Consider the following 18,430-nt stretch of genomic DNA (forward strand, 5'->3'; position numbering starts at 1 on the left):
TGCAAGTCTCTCACGTAACTGATTCGTGATACTTTATGGTCAATGTCCTGTTTGTTGACACTATTGACTACTGAAATTTCATGGAATAAAACCATTATTATCCTCTTTCAAGATTATCCTTATTGAAAAAAATAATAGAAGGATATCCTTATGTAAAAATGAAAAAATAAAACCATGAGTTTTAGGCTTAAGAGGAATCACGAGACAGACCATTAGATTATTTAGATAGGTGGCAACTTAAGGCTCAGGATTTGGATGTTCTTTTCGATTGGATAAAATTGTCAAATTAGACATTATAGTCCATGGTTGATTTCTGTTTAGATTGTCTCTCAATCTTCACACCAAGCTAGGATAACAAATTTGCACCAGTGGCAAACTACCATGTGTAGACAACGTGTATCTTCTACCTAAAATAATCATGTTCGAATAAGTAGAAACACTATATGTGACAAATAGATACTTGTAAGTTATATTGCACCTATATATCATATAAGATATTTCTCAAAAACCAATGTTTACTTTGCATCATAAAATTTTTACTTTTTTTATTTTATTTTGTGTCTAAACAAGTGAAATATATATTAATATATTGTAACAACTTGATAATACTTGCATGTAAAATTAGTTTATTTTCGTAGATTAATTGAAATTGCTTATAATACTAAAACTACCCGCAGAGATTAGTTACTATCATCGGCGGTGGATACTCCAGGGACGAACAAAAAAAAAAACTACTATAATATATGTGTCATTGATACTGAAGTCTTGTAGAAAGGAGAAAAACGTTCTTGAAAAGGGTCAATTCGTAACTGTTTTTGTTTACCCCCGCTAAGATAAAGTGTTCCACGTACCAATATCCATGCATCATAGATTAAAATGCAGGCTACGATATGAACAACAAAGAAGCCATCGAATTAAACTAGACAAAATAAAAAACACGAAAAATTAAGGATCAACTCTACTATGACTACTAAAAACAAAGAATGTATTTTATCAACAAAACACACAAACACAGAGAGAATGTAGAGATTATTAGAGAAGAAAGGAGGAGAAAGATCACACTCAGTCACTAGCTAATAGCTATGAACCAATTCCAAAGGCAATCGGTGTGACTGAGGAAATCAATGGGCTCGTAAGACCCAATTGAAGGGCCCAAGATAAACAGGGCTTTCCAGTGCTTAATAAAAGCAAGCCATGAAGAGACAAAAAAAAGCCTTGTAAGGTATAGTGTGCACATCGAAAGCCCCTTTTAAATTGAGCCAGATTAATAAGTACACCTCTCTTTTAAAGATTATAATTTTAATAAGTAGAGTTGGAACTTGGAAAGGTTATCTATGAGGAAATTTTTAATTAAAAAATAATTAATTTGAGACAATTTTACTCATATATTTTAAACTAGTATTTTAATGTGTATATAATATAAAAAATATATATATATATATATATAATTAAAATAAATAAATATTTTAGATTTTAAATTATATTATATTTTAAAATTTTAAAGTAAATCTTTTTCAAATATACAAGTTATATTTTGGATATTATAATAATTAATTTCAATTGTGATATAACATTTTTAAAAAACTGAAACGGGTAGGTGACTAAGAAAAACAAGTATACTATTGAAGAAGAAAAAAGAGAATAATTTGAGATGATTGAAAAAAATATATGTTTTAACTAATTACATAGATTGTGCGTGAAATGCACTTTCTAAAGAGAAATGGATAAGAGTGTTGAAAACTTTTAATTGAGAGATAAATAAAAAAAATGATGGTTTAACTCTTCAAATAATGAATTCAAATTTATAGTAAATTAGTACACAAATTTTATTAAAAACGAGATAGAAAAGTAATGGTTTAACTCTTCAAAATAGGAATTCCAATTTATAGTACATTAGTATACAAATTTTATTAAAAACTACGGGGTGTATTGGTTTAGGATTTCGTAGAATTTTAAAAGACTTTTTTTGAGTAAAAAAATCTATTGGTATTCAATCAGGATTTTATGTCACTTAAAAACAATCCAGTAGTATTCAATATGGATTTTCAAGATTTTTTAAAGAGTCCATTAAAATCCATTGGTATTCATTTGAGATTTTTTACAACTTAAAAACAATCCATTGGTATTCAAAAATATAAGGATTTTAAAGGATTGTTGTGTGAGAAGGATTTTGAAAGACTTTCTAGTGTTATCTATAAATACCAAATTCATAAAACAATCCCATCCAAACCCATCGGATTTTGAAGGATTGTTTGAAGTGACTTTTCAAGAATTTTCAAGTGAATTTTTCATCTTTTTTTTTTCTATGCTTCTGTCTTCTCCATTTTTTATTGCTCATATATAATATTGTAGTACTGTTCTCATCCCATTCCCCTATTTTGTGAAACTCCGATATATAAATGATAGTGTCATTGATTAGCTCTATTTTTCTGTTCGTTCTCTTTAATTGACTTGCTTTATTTTTTTCTGTATAGTTGAATTTGTTCCTTTATATAACACAAAAAAAATGCTTAAAATTTCAACTTTTAAGTGATAATTTTTTTAATAACACACGTCAAGAAAAGAAAAAGGTGAAAGATGAAATTGATATCATAATCTCTACAATATATATATATATATATATATATATATATATATATATATATAAGATGAATTTGTTAGGATTTCAGTGAGTAGAATGAGATGAAAATGAATTTTAGTTGGGGGAAGAACCCTCTCAGCATAAAAACTGCGATTTCTCTCCTTCCTTAAGTTTGTTACTCTTATCCCCCTCCTTTTACGACTCAACAATTATTTTATTTTTTTTACTATGAATTTTTCTTTTTATTTTTATATTGTGAAATTAGGAATTTTTTATATTTTAAAAAAATAAAATTAACATATGACATTGCAATATCTAATTTTTTAGGGTTTAGGATCTATGTCTTCATTAACTTATTTTTTAAAAGAGGAAATATTGTTAAAATATTTGTTAGAATAATTTACATTTATAAATATCGTTAAAAATTATCATATAATATATAACTAAAATAATATATATATATATACATATATATATATATATATATATATATATATTCTATATATCTAAATGCTTATTCTTTAAATAATAATAATAATTATATATAATAATAATTATTATTATACTAATATTATATATATTGCATGTGTAATTAGGTAAATATTTTTTTGGTGGATTGTAGATTTTCTAATTGACGCCAATTTTTAGCTCCATTTCGAGGTGTAAGATATCATCTACAAAATTTTGCAGGTCAGGGTAATGATCCTGAAAATGAGAAAGAATTGTTCAATCTTCGTCATGCGTCTTTAAGGAATGTGATCGAGAAAATATTTGGTATTTTTAAATCAAGGTTCACAATTTTTAAGTCAGCACCTCCATTTTTATTTAAGACACAAGTAAAACTTGTGTTAGTATGTGCAACACTACATAACTTTTTACGTAAAGAATGTCGTTCTGATGAATTTCCAATTAAAGTGGTGGATGAACCTTCATCTTCAACGTTACTAGTTAATGAAGATCATACTTTTGAACCTATTATTCAAACCCAGGAGCAATAGCGAAAAGACGCTAATGTTTGGAGGACCAGTATAGCTATGGATATGTGGGTGAATGCTATTTAAGATGATAAGATATTATGAAGAATTATTATTATTATTATTATTTATCTAGACATTATTATTTTTTATTATTTTTGTCTTTGACTCTTTTTAAATTTGAATGTATGAAATTATTTTTGAAATCTTATCAAATGTCAAAAATCCACGAAAATTCTACAAAATCCCACAAAATCCATTAAAATCCTGATTTAAAAGTCTTGCAGAATCCATTAAAATCCTGATTTTAAGTCTTGTAGAATCCTACAAAATCTTAAAAGTCATGAAAATCCTGCAAAGTCTTTTAAAATCTACAGGATTTTTTTTAACTAAAAAAGTCCTTTAAAATCCTAATCCAATACACCCCCCTACGAATCGATAGAGAGATTTATTAAATAAAGTGAGATTACCAAAACTACTTGTTCCCACAAGTATACATGGCAACATATAAATTGAAGATGATTTGAAAGGCAGTGTGAAATATTAAGTGTGTGTTTGATTCAGATTTTTAATATAATTTATTACGTTTACATAAAAATTATTAGTTATAATTTTTATATTTTAAACATAATTTTTGTTTTAAATCACGTTTTAGATATGTTACCAAATACAAATACCCATTAAAGAATGAAGTCAAATATGGTGATGGCAACGTTTACCCCGAGAACGAAGGTAGCCGTGGCTCATACGACGAACTGTTTGAAATGACGCACAAAACAAACATGGTACAAATTCTTACACACACTTTAACCCAAAAGGGGTGGCTTTATCAATAGTGGATGGAAAGTTAAAATAAAAATGATGGTAACAAACAAGATGAAAAGTAGAAAAAAGATAGATAGGTAGATAGTAGAATGCAGAGCCTATAACTTTGGCCACACAGTATTTGTGGAATGCTGCACCTGCCATTGCCATGTGCATGTAGGGAAAACAAAGACAGCTCAAGAACTTGAGGCAGCGAGAATCAATGCTTCTATTGCACTCTCTCAAAACACACTACGAGACAAATTATGACAACACTCATATCTTGTTACCACACTTCAAACTCACTTCCAATTTCAACCTAAATTCTTCAAGGGGATCAAGAGAACAACAGTTGGCCACCACTTACCACCCCTTTTCTTTCAAAATTTTGATTCTTTTAGGATTTTAAGAGCATCTGCAGTAAGCAACTCTCTGTGTCACATCATTATCACATCAGCTCTGGTCCACTTTATGGATTGCTTAAATTTTAGCAAAGTTACTTCTACAAGCAACTTTGCTAAAATTTAAGTAACCCATAAAGTAAATCAGAACTATGTGGCAATAATGTAAACAAACTCATTAGAGATGCTCTAATACATCTTTATGCATGTATGTTTTTTTTTTCAATCATACCCTTATGTGCAGCTAATTATTAAAAATAGTTTAAGTGAAACATTAATATTATTTTGAGTGCAACATTATGTTTTGTAGAAATATTGTGAAAATCTGTAAATTAATAAATGAGAGTAATTTAGTTCAAATGTATAAAAATTAAATGTTTCTTAATATGTGTAAAAACAGTTGGAAAAAAATCTAAGTGTAGAAACAAATATAATTAACATAAAATGACTACATTAAAAATAAAATATACAAAGAAAATAGAAAAGATAAAGTAATAAACTCAAATGAAAATAAGAGTTTAAACGTGTAATTTAATGTTAGAATAGATAGTTTGGTCGGTTAAACATTTGTTACATTATGCATGCGGGGAATGAAATCTTTATCCCCAACTTTCTTATTTCTCTAATTAACTTAGAAAAGAAAGGCAAAAAATGTCTTTTTAGTTGATAGTACTTTATTCATCATTCTTTGTTATTTATTTTTTATGTCGAGTACAAGCATTTAATTTAAATATAAATATATTTTTAATCTCTATAAAATTAGTAAAATTTGATTTTAGTTTTTATAAAAAAAATTATTTTTTTATCTCTTTAAAATTAGAATTAATGTTTTTAGTTCTTATATGTTGTGTGATTATTTTTACTTTATATTTATTAAAAATTTAGGTAATCATCCAAAATGTTACTCATAATTATTATCGATATTATGTCGATGTTTTGACACTTTTAAAAAAAATTATCGATCTTAAAATAGTTATCATTTATCTATTTTAAAATAATTGTTAGAGACTCAAAATCATAATTTTAAATTTTAAAGAGATGACAATTAAAGAAAAAGATTTTAAATAGAACAAAATCAAAATTTACTCATTTCACAAAATTTAAAAATAATATTTATAGATTTTAAAATAAAAATAAATAAATAAATATTTATAAAAATAAAATTAAAATTCACTTATTTTACATTAATCGAAAATATATTTAAATCTTTAATTTATCAGTAGCAAGAGGAAAAAAAGCACACACACATTTGAATCCTATGTGTGGTTGAGACCACAATGAACAAAACAAACTTGTTTTAATTTTGGTTTGGTATCAAGGTCGTCATTGTTGTTAATGGCAAATATCATGAACAAGATATCTGTGAAGGCAGTGGGGTTGTGTTTCACAGCAAAACTCACACCACAAGATGATAACTTGGGCAACAAGACTTTTGAAGAAGAGCCAAAGATCACAAGTTGCATAGAGGATCATAAAGCCACGTTCATTCCTGCCTAATGCAGCCAGAAATGGAGGGTACCAAACTTTGTGAACAGGAAATAAACCATATCAATGTTAAGTCAATGTTGAGAACTATATATATAGCAACAAAATTCACGGAAAGATTCGGAAAGATATTGATACTAGTAAGGGTGCCACGAATAAAATATACATAGATATATACGTACATTTTTGTTTAACTCCTCTTTCCTTGCAAAATAATTGTACCAAGGAAACCAGAAACGGTGTGTAATTAAAGAACGTAGTGTCTTTTATACCCAATGAAGAAATTAATATTCCATTCCTCTCACTCTACACTCTACAATTCCATGTATCAAGCTATCAGCTATGTAATGAACTATCAGATATAATATAATAAAAGACAAACTATGATAAAGAAAGCGACATAATCGTCATGCACATGATGAAAAGCATAATGTAAACATAAAATAATTATATGACATAATATATATAATAGTAACATAGAGGCCTTTGAACTAAATTATTATTTGAGAAGTGGTTAACTATTTTGTGGATGTGCATTATATATTATAAGGCACTTTCTTCTAGCTATGGCGAATATTTTTAATTATATAATAAATAGTTGACATCATAGCTAGTAAACACGAAAAGGAGAAGATGGAAAAATAATAATAATACTTGTGTTGTTGAGAAAAGAGATATGTAAAAAATTATTTTAGAGAAACATTAAATATTTTTTATAAGCTCTTTCAGAAAATATTTTGTCTTAAGTTTGTTTGGCAATAGAAAAACCTACTTGCCTGTCGTTGATTTCCATACAGAATTCTCTCTCTTAATTTTGTTGGATTATATATATGGAGTTGTTTTGTTCACTATACTGTTTAGAATGTGATTTCGATGTGTGGATAAAAAATTTATCACGTGACAATAGTTAAAAATATATTTTATAATTACATTCGTTTCTATATTTAAAAAATAATTGAGTATATTATTGTAAAAAAATATTTTTATTTTTAAATTATTAATTAATGACTATTTTTTATATTTTTAATTTATTATAATAAATTTTTTTATAAAAATATATTTTCCTAGCTATTTTCTATTATAAACAAACTTCAACCAATTTTACCTCACTTAAAGTTACTCTCTTTAAAATATATTTCTTTTAGAACCTTTCAGTTGTGCTACTTTTTTAACATTTATAACAAAGATAAATTAGGAAGAATATTATAAAATTAATAAAATTTATTATACACAACTAATTTTTTTAATATGTAAAATTATTATTATTTTATTTATATATAATAGATAATAGAAGGAGTATGTATTTATCGGATAACTAATGCAATAAATCATGTTTATTGGTTGAAAAAATATTATTTGACTTTTGAGTCATGTCATTAAACATATAAGTACCACTGTAACTATTTAAATTTAGGTTTAAATAGGTTTAAACTACCTCGAATTAGCTCAATTTTTAGATTATTATTATTTAAAAAAAAAATTGTTTAAATTACTTGATTAATATATTTTTTTTAATTTAATATCTGACGTTAGTTTTCTCTGTTAAATGATGATGTGACAAACAGATTGTCACATCATCAACCAATAGTGTATGTCATGTCCGTACACATGGCCACCTCATTGTCCATGTAAATTGCCACCTCATATTTGAATTTTTTTAAAAAAATTAGTTTTCCAAACACCACTTATTCTCCTCTACCGCGCGCAGCGCCGCCTCGCCATGGTCGTCGTGCTCATGAAGCCACTACGCAGGGCCTCCTTCGCTGTAGCCAGCGCCTCCTGATTTTCCTCTTCGTGAAGCTCCACAGCGACCACCGCCCTCGCCTCTAAGCTCCTTGCTGTCCAGCACGCCACCGGCTGGGAAATCGCCTGCCAATGCAGCGCCGACGCCGCGCAGTTCCTCCTCATCGAGGGCAGTAGCTACGCCGTCCTCCTCCCGATCAACCTCTGTGTTGGATTTGTCCCAAGGCAACGTGCAAACGCAAAGACGATTGTTGTAAAAAGATCATTACGGAAGGGTTGTTAGGTCTTGAATACAATGCTTCCGTCTGCAAATCTCGCTGGGAAAAATCAACTTTATGCCCCGCTGGTAGGAAAATTAGCAAAAGGAATTTTTCATTGTTTGAATAAACACAAAATTTTGATTTAATTAATCTTCTCCTTTGTATTTGTGCAGGGGAATACGAATACATTGATGTGATAATGAGAATACGAATACGAACGCGGCGGGGGCTTCATGAGCACGGGGACGATGGCGAGGCAGCGCTGCAACGACTGGAGGAGGCGCTGCCCACAGCGAAGGAGAATGAGGGGGGTTTGGAAAACTAATTTTTTAAAAAAATTTCAAATATGATGTGGCAATTTACGTGGACAATGAGGTGGTCATGTGTACTGACATGACATATACTGTTGGGTGATGACGTGGCAGTCCGTTTTCCACTTCATCATTTAACAGAGGAAACTAACATCAAGTACTAAATTGAAAAAAAAAATATTAGTCAGGTAATTTAAACAAAAAATTTTTTAAAAAGTAGTAATCTGAAAATCGAGCTAATTCGAGATAGTTTAAACATATTTAAGCCTTAAATTTATTATCTAAATGTAATTTTTTTGAATTCAATTTTAGTCGATCAATCATTGAATTAAATGTGAATGAAACATGAACATTTCTAGAGATATTTTTGAAATGAAATTTTAAAGTATGACATTATTGATTATAACTATCCAATTTAACTATTTTTATTGGTCTTGATGAATTATGCATTTTGTTTTTTTATATATAGGAATGTGGCATAATTTTAATAAAATTTTCTTAAAAAGTTATTTAACTATTAGTTAAAGATCCATAATTATTTTACATTAATGTATTAAAATAATGTGTTTATTTTTAAAATTATATTTAATATATAGCTGAATCTTTAAAATATTAAATTGAACATGTTAAGGAAACAGGGTTAAAAATTTCTTACCAACCAAGATGCTATTGTTACCATGTGTTTTTAGAGCAAAATATTTTTCTAACGGAGATATAAGATGTTCAATTGAGTCATAATCCGAACTATATTTAGTGTAACATTCACACTTTGGGTGATGGTTAAAGAAGGCATAAGATAATTGGGAAATGAAAAGAATATTTATATGCGGAATTCACCTTGGTTATAGATGATAATTTGTTTGTCCAATTCTCTCCGGCTGAGTTTGAAAATTTGAAGATTAGTGAATTAACCATGATGTTGGAACCACATGATAATTTGATCCATGATGTATTTTGTGCCCATGATGCTAAACTTATATTATTAATAATATCTTTATTAATCTTAGAATAGTGGATTTAAGTCTAACTCAACCCTACAAATCTGGTTTGTAAAGTGAGGGTTGCTTTCTACTTATATATTATTCAATTGCCTAATTTCTAGTCTGTGAGACTTGGGTTTTTCCTAATATACCCCCTCCTCACCTAAATGGTGGGTGGCACTTTTAATGATCTAGGATTGGCGAAACTTGGGTTTTTCCCAGTACACCCCCTCACGCCTAGTCCTATTGGGCTTGTTACGTGGATAAATGGTGGGTGACACTTTTAATGATCTAGGATTGACGGAACTTGGGTTTTTCCCAATACACCCCCTCACGTCCAGCCCTATTGGGCTTGGTACGTGGATAAATGGTGGGTAACACTTTTAATGATCTAGGATTTGGTGGAACTTGGGTTTTTCCCAATACACCCCCTCATACCCAACATTATTGGGTTTGGTACGTAGATAAATGGTAGGTGACCTTTTTAATGATATAGGATTTGCGAGACTTGAATACACCCCCTCATGTCCATGGTGCAGGTATCAATGAATGGTAGGTGTGTAATGACCCGCCTAGCCTTCACTCTACAGCACATCACCATACAGAGATAAAATATACATACAAAAAGAATATATACATATGTCAAGTCTGAGGCTCTACAAGTCAAAGTATATCTAATACTAATAAAATGTTACACTGAGGTAGCATACAAAAAGTTCAGCTCCAGCCTCCACCTGTGAACACTACTGCTACTCTCCAGCCTATCTCTACTCTACTCCCATATATAGTATGATCATCGTAGTCCAAACCACATGGAAATACATAGGTATATATATATATATATAAACAACCTTCAACTTAACAGCACCATCATCATTCTCAACAGGTTCAGCATACAACATATAACAACACACAGCTCAATCACAGCTACACAACACACTGCACATATACAACTCATATCAACATCAAATCAACACAACAATAGCTTATACGTCGTCACGCATTTCAACTCGGAGATCTCCTACAACATGGGTGAGTAGTTTAAGTGGCTAGGTCCTACCGAACCGACAACAAAGAACCTTTTTGGGCTTGCTAGGTAAACAGCAAATTTGGATATCAATCCACAGCACGATAACTATTTCTCAGACTTTGCCACTTAAACAAGGAAATATAGTACTCGGTTAGGAATTAAGTTCCCGACTTCGTACTTTACTCAAATTGGCCGCTTGTAATCGGTATAGCTCGAACTAGCCCCTATACCGTGGTCGCTTTGTACACGTGTGCCTCGACCTTGCCCACACACGGGACAACACAACTTTCCAAGGGACAACTTTCCAAGGAGGGTTTTCAACAAATTGGGCTCTCTAAGCACCACAGCTATCTCAATCCACACAAATATGGGATGAGTAACTTCGAAAACATCTCCCCTAGTCCTAGTGATCAACAGCTCATCATCACAACTTAATCAGCTTACAACTCAACAGCACAGCTCAGCACAATAACTTAAACAACACACAAATTTTTAACTCAATCATCACAAAGTAATATATTTTCAACACATAGTACAACATACAACTTCCATCTAACAACTTAGCAACATTATCATCATGCCAACTTACACAACCAAAGCAACTTTCAACATAACCAAATCACTCCTTGTGAAATGGAAACCTTCACATAAGACAGCGTATCGGGAGTTATACTACTCCTATCATGTTCATCCTTATCTCATACGAAAGATAAGAAGATTTCCTACAACTCTTATGAAAACATCAAGTCCTAATTCCATCATCTACTTTGTTAAAAATTCTAAAAATCGTAACAGCTATAATCAATGCTGGCAGCTTGACCCCTGTCCACTAAAACATCCATATCTGGAGTTATAGACCTCTTTTTTGGGTGATTCCAGCGCCATTGGAAAGCTAACATCCAAGGCTACAACTTTCATGCAGAATTGAAGACCAACATACTCACGCCCGGCGAATTAATATAAAGCCCGACGCAAACTCAAATAGAGACACGACTCGCTCACTCTGCGCCCGGCGTAGTCTACACAGAGACCTACAGAGGTCTTCGCGCCCGGCGCACTTATCCTACGCCTGGCACAATTCCAGACAGAGACTCTCAATGAATCTCCACACCTAGCGTGCTCAAATCACGCCCGGCGCCATATCAGTAACAAAACACAAGACCCACGTCTGATAGTGCGCCCGACATGGTTCTCCCCACGCCCGGCGTGATTCACCCAGGAATTCCCATTTCAAATCGCGCCCAGCGCGACTAGCCTCGCGCCCGACGTGAAAAGCAATTTTGGTCTCTGATGAATGCACGCCCGCTGCCAAGAACTGCGCCTGGCACAACCTAAAACAGCCAACCCAAAAACTTTGAAAATTTCAACCAAAAACTTGAAAATCAACCCAATCAAACACATGAAATACATTTATATCATACGACTCAAAAACAAGTTTTATTTCAACATGCAACCATCAAACGCATCAAAATCACCATTTTTCCCAATTTTCCCGAAACCCCAAAAATGAACTCTTAAATCCAACCATTAATCCTCCGAATTCAAGCATCATTTGAGTTCCTAAACTCACTTACAATCAATCAACACACAATCTAGCTTCCCTTACCTTGTAAAATAAGAATCCGAGCTCCAGGGAAAAGAAAGAAGAAGAGGAAGAAGATTCGGGCTCTCAACTAGCTCCTTATGCCTCTACTCAGCACCTTCAACCACAACACCACCACAAGGACGCTCAGGAGTTATAGGATAAGAGAATAGGAAATGAGGAGAAAAATAAGAGTGTTGAGGGGAAGGAGGAAGAAGAAGCGGGTGTTACAGGTGGCCCTTTTTTTTTCGGGACTTGAATACACCCCCCCTCATGCCCATGGTGCATGTATCAATGGTGGGTGACCCATTTTTAAGAATCTAGGATAGCTCTGATACCATCTTAGAATAGTAGATTTAAGCCTAACTCAACCCTATAAAACTGGCTTGTAAGGTGAGGGTTGTTTTTCACTTATATATTATTTAATTGCTTAATCTCTAGGCGATGTGGGACTTGAGTTTTTTTCCAATAATTAATGCCATTAGATATGATGTTTTGATTTCGAAGCATAGTAAAAATGATAACTTTTTTGGTCAAATCGGCATAGTATCGTATAATGGAATATATGACTGGTGACTGGTGATGAATCTTTGCATGAACATGGTGATTTGATGAAAATTGGAATTTAAAATTTTCACAAAAGATGAATTTGTTGACGTGAAGAGTGATTAAGGATTGTCTTCCAAGCAGGAGCAAATTATACTTGGAGGATGTGCAATATCTTTAACGTGTTCTTTTTGTGAGAATGATGTTGAAACTAATATTGGTATATTTTTATTGTTTGTGAATATGCTTGCAAGTTTGACAACATTATAGTATTTGTATGTATGCTTTGGACAATTTGGCAGAGAAGTGATGAGCATGTGTGAAAAGAATTTGCAAAAACCAATTCTTGTCTCTTGTAATTTTGCTTCACGAGATTTTCGTGAATGGAAATTGGCTAAATCTAAATGCAATCATGTTAACCATTCTTCATCAATAATAAATGTTAGTACCAGCTAGGATACCATAGAGTGGCAATTTTAAATGCAATTTAGATGCTGCCTTGTTCATTGACACATTTTAACATAGTTTTGTTGCTTGTATTCGTAACCACAACGAAAATTTTAAATATGAAAAAATAGGTTGGTCAGGAGGATTCTCACCCAATGTAGTTGAAGTTCCATTACATGAAGTAATAAATAAAACGGGTGTTGGGGATAAATTTATCACATGTCATTTTCAAATCAGACTTCAAACAAGTGGTAAATACTTTTAACCAAAATTGTTTCTTAAACAGTTAGATGAGAGCCATTTTGAAGGAATGTAGACATGATTCTTCCTACATTCAGAACTTTTGTATCAACGACTTATTGAATTAAAATAAATAATTTTAATAAAATTTATTTTTATAAAAAAATTAATACAAAGATAATTTAAATTGACTTTATATATAAATTTAAAAGGCAAAATAACATAATTATTAAAGTTGATGTAGTGGTAAGAAATAAAATAATATACATAAAGTTCAAAGTTTAATTTGAACACGGTGCTCAAGGTATGAAATGTAATATTTTGACTGAAATTTTCGTTTTGTTATCTTACAAGGTATTTTTATTATATATAAAAATATATAATAATATTTAATCTAACAAAGAAAATATATTTTTATTATAACTTTGTAATAATATTTTTTTTTATATTTGTTATGTTACATAAAGAAATAATTCAATATTAAAATAGTTTAAAGAAAAAAACTTTCACCCATTCCCTCATGGTGTCTTCTCCTCTCTCATGTAACCAAAACCAAACATGAAAATACCCTCTCTCTTTCTCTCTTTTTCTCACTTCCTACTCGAACAACTACTAAAATTTATTCTTCGGTTCTTATCAAAGAAGGAAGGATTTTAATATTCACCACATGTTAATGTAACCAATTGAGCCACAAACAAAGACTATTGATATAACAATAAAATATCAAATAAGTTGAATGGTACATATTATTTCTTACACCTTTATTTTACAATTTATAAGAATAAATGAATTATGTCTATCCTTCCGATCTTTTGTCAAGAGAGTCCTCATCGAAAAAGTTTATACAAGAGTGCTTCGACTTAATATCTATGTCTTTTATATTTGAGATTGATGGACAAGTGTATCCTTCCAATTTTTTGTCGAGAGTGCTTTGTTGAGACAACATAATCGAGTGTTAATTTGGTTGAGTATCCCACCACTCATACCCTTATATCTAAAATAGTTAGGCATTTATCTGATTAGAGAATCTCATGTTTAAAACAATTTGACATTAGACCCCATATTCAAAGTAGCTTGATATTTATCTGACTAAAGACCCCATATATCCAAAACAACTTGACATTTATCCAACCTAAGACCCATGTATCAAAAATAGTTCGACATTTATCCGACTTGAGATCCACATGTGGCACAAAATCTAATCATCAATACTATAATTGCATACCAAAATATAATATCCAATAACAGGTGAATTTCTATAAAATCCTATGATACTCAAGACCTATAAAGACATAGTAGTTAGATATAAAATCCTCATTTTAGGACAAAAGCAAAAGGAATACACATTTGAATGATCTACCTTTAGACAAGTGGTTAGGTTGCTTCTAGTAGATTTTCCATACTAAAACATGTAGCATTGGTGACCATGGATTGGTCATGTTATGATTTTTAGTTTGAATTTTTTAATATAAACCATTTCAATATTAGGATATTTAAGTCATGTTATTTCAATTATTTTTTAATTGCAATTTTAAAAGTAAAGAAAGGTGGTAAATAATTAAGCAACATTATGTCATAAACAAGTAGAATTTTGTTGAGGTAAACTTAAAATAAAATGCTTTTCATTAAATAACTTATGTTTGAAATAACTTTTTTTAATGGATCACATGTTATCATGAACCACACTAGGGATTTATAATTTTTACCTTTAGAATGTACTTTAAGAACTTTCATTGAATAATATTTGTTTGTGTGAAGGATCAATAATCCTTGATCATCAAGTACCAAAAGGATGATATCTCAATTGAGAAGTGTAAATTCCAGTTTTGGCCTTAAACGGGAATATTAGACATGAACAGCACTTAAAACTTAAAAGCAAAGGGTGAATACTGAATGGCATGTGCGGTGAGCATAATAATACAGTATATGATTATATTCCTTTGTCTAAGTAAGCTAATATTTGAAAGAGGCCAGTGGCAGTAGCATATATGTCAAGACTCGAGAGTACCCGGTGCCCTATCATTTCACGGTCACACTCTCCCATACAAATACAAACAAGAATCCCCCGACAGCTAGAGAATATGACAACCCATCTATCTAACCCTGTACACTCAAACCACCAATTTAATTGCCTAATTAACCTAACCTTCATTAATCCCACGCTCCAACACACCATTTTGTCCCATAATTTACAAACTCAAACCATGCTTAATTAACACCTTAATCACACTATTATTTTTCTTTCCTTTTCAAGCAACACTGATGATGCTATCCCCACCACCGCCGAACTTCCCTCCAGAAATCGCCTCAAAAGCCCCCGCCGACTGCTCCTGACTCGACAACGCCGCCGCCGGAGAAGCTTTCTCTTTCAGGTTCAAATTAGCCATCTTCGAAGACGGAGGCACCGGCAAAATCGGCGTCGGCCTGATCGGCTTCGCTACTCTCTCACCACTCACCGGAGCCAAACTCATCGGAAAAACCGCGCCGGGGAAACCACCGTAATGCGACGGCGGATATGCGGCGGGGATAGGCGCCGCCGCTGTTTCTTGCTGAACTTGCTCTTCTTCCATTATAGTAGAAGACTCCATAACCTAAAATCCCAAAATAAAAACGAATCAAATTAGATCTATAAGTAAAGTCATAACAATAAGTGAAACCTTAGCTCTGAAGCCTAAACACGATATATAATAAGAAAATGAAATGAAAAGTACCGTATCGGTGGTGATGTCGAAAAGGCTAGATCTCCGGCGACGGCGGTTCTGATTGTGGCGGCGGAGGAAGTACTTCTGAGCATGACTAGCAACCTGAGTGGGCGTTCGAGTCTTGACGAAGTTTCTAGAAATTCCTCTCCAATCTCCTTTTCCGACTTTGTGCAACCCTAACAGGAACAACCTGTGCTCTTCCTCCGTCCAAGGGACACCTTCGTTCACCAATCCAAACAATTAATCAATTAATAATCCAAACAGCGCCTAATCGGCTGTCAATGAGTTAGTTAGTTAGCAGTTACCTCGCTTGCGGTCGCGCGTGCGTGCGGAGGCGTGAACGACGTCGTCGGAGGCGTAGCCGGCGTCGGCGGCGTTGGAGTCGTGGTCGTACTGGGAGAGGTTGTTCATGCTGGCGCTCTTCCTGAAGGAGGAGCTAGGTTCGGTGAGTCGCACGCCGAAGAGCATGAAGCCGTTCTCCCTGGGAGAGGCGGCGCCGCCGTCGGTGCATGTCCGGGAGTTGTGGCCGTTGTTGCCGCAGTGTGAGCACGTGCGAGACATCTCCACAGTTAGCAGTTAACAGTCCATGCAAGAAAAGAGAAAAGGAATATATAGATGTGAGTTTGTGTTTGGAGAGAAAGCGAAAGAGAGTTGGGGGAAGATTGAATCATATATAGAGGGTGCTTCGGGTAGGGTTTATTGGTTTCAGCATTGAGTTTAACTCATGTGAGTGTGTGCCGTACGGTGAAGTTACTAGGGTTACTAGCTATGCCTGTGGGGTGGGAAAGATACTGTGTTTCGCACTTGCAATTATGGACGTGGATTGTTGTCCTCGAAGTATTGGTGATGCTGTTTCGTTCGGGAGACAGATTCCATCAATCGGGACCGTCCAATTTTCTCTACTCCACTCTAAACGTGTGTCCTACGTTCGTTTACCATTTAATGTCCCATAATAATTATGGACACACTTCCAACTTCCAATAGGGAAAGCAAAAACTCCTTTCCACACCAGCAAAAAAACAAAATAAATGAACTCATGCAATATAAAAATTTCAAAATTAAGCAAATTGAAGAAAATTTTAAATATCATATCAAATGTACTCCGACAGTATTATTATTGTTAACAGAAATATGTGGAAATCACTTTGGTCGATTGGAGTTTGGACTCTGGAGAATCAAAATACTATATACCAAATTTTATGCTTGGTTGAATAAAGAGAGAAGTGCGAAAGATAGAAATAAGATTGAAACAAGTGGGAGAGAGGAGAGGATGGGTAGAAAATATAAATTTTTAAAGTGTTTGAAGTAAAGATATAAAGAGAAGTATAATAGAAAATAAATTGATTTTTTTTTTCTGTAGGATGAATAGAAAAGTAGAAAGAAAGAAAATGATTTTTTTAAAAAGACATTTTGTCCTTAACTTATGAGATAGAAAAATACTAATAAGGTTAGAAATAAAATTTTATGTGGGTCTCACGTATTATTAAAAAAAAAATCTACTTTTCTTTTCATCTCGAAAGAGATTATTATGTTTTGAATAAGTCTCACTCAAATATTTTCTTTCTTCTCTTGTTTTCCATTTAAAAAATTTTTTAAGAATTTAACTATTAAAAAGTACTTTTCATTTTCGATAGAAAAATTCATTCAAACAAACTTTATATATCATATATATTCAACTAGAGAAATCGAGAGAATTACAAATGTATAATAAAATAAATGATGTGATAAAAAATAGTAAAAAATAAAATAAAATGTATCAATTATATATATTTATTGAATGTTTATATATTTTTACTCTATTATTATTTTAAAAAAAATCCATTAAAAAGTTATATATTTTTAAATGATTTTTTTGTCATTATATCATTAGTGTAAAATATCTATCAATTTTCTTAATATTTTTTTTCTAATCGTCTACTTTTAGTGTGATCTTTTATTCCATTTTTTTTTTCTATTTCCAATACTCAAACATGAGATTTTATTTCAAGAATTTGAGTCCAATACTATTAGGAATAGATTTTTTCTATTTTCTATACACTGTATACTGGTTGTTAGTTAGTTTTTATTTTCTGTTTCTAATCCTTGTATAAATTGTTAAACTCTTGTGTATTTTCAGTTGATCAGTTGATCAATGAGCAAATACAGAAATCTTTCACAATTTTCTGTTTTGTGATTTTTCTCCCAAACGCTAATATTATTATATTTATCATATAATTTAAAAAATGAAATTTAAATATGATGTCAGAAATATTTATGATATTATTTTTGATTAAATTTTAGTGTGTTACTTTTCCGTTTCATATTATTCATCCCTGTTGCCTGTTTTAATTTATTTTGGAAAAAC

General features: G+C 31.8%; 1 protein-coding gene across 1 annotated transcript; it reads right to left on the minus strand.

Moving 5' to 3' along the window:
• Positions 1-15,290: 15,290 nt before the first annotated feature.
• LOC109800877 (myb-like transcription factor family protein) lies at positions 15,291-16,861 on the minus strand. Its single transcript, XM_020361790.3, has 3 exons — positions 16,392-16,861; positions 16,096-16,304; positions 15,291-15,975 (listed from the first exon to the last, which is right to left on the minus strand). Exons 1-3 carry the CDS (start codon positions 16,645-16,647, stop codon positions 15,634-15,636), a joined length of 807 nt encoding a protein of 268 aa, XP_020217379.1. The 5' UTR covers positions 16,648-16,861; the 3' UTR covers positions 15,291-15,633.
• Between the last annotated feature and the right edge of the window lie 1,569 nt (positions 16,862-18,430).

This window comes from Cajanus cajan, chromosome 11 (genome assembly GCF_000230855.2).
Source record: "Cajanus cajan strain Asha chromosome 11, NIPB_CcT2T_4, whole genome shotgun sequence".
NCBI lineage: Eukaryota > Viridiplantae > Streptophyta > Magnoliopsida > Fabales > Fabaceae > Cajanus > Cajanus cajan.

Bases quoted from the DNA above. Each gene is read 5' to 3' on its own strand.
- LOC109800877 (XM_020361790.3), bottom strand. From the start codon at position 16,647: ATGTCTCGCACGTGCTCACACTGCGGCAACAACGGCCACAACTCCCGG. The intron at 16,305-16,391 runs GTAACTGCTAAC...TGGTGAACGAAG, and splicing joins CACGCGCGACCGCAAGCGAG to GTGTCCCTTGGACGGAGGAA. The intron at 15,976-16,095 runs GTACTTTTCATT...TTGGGATTTTAG, and splicing joins TCGACATCACCACCGATACG to GTTATGGAGTCTTCTACTAT.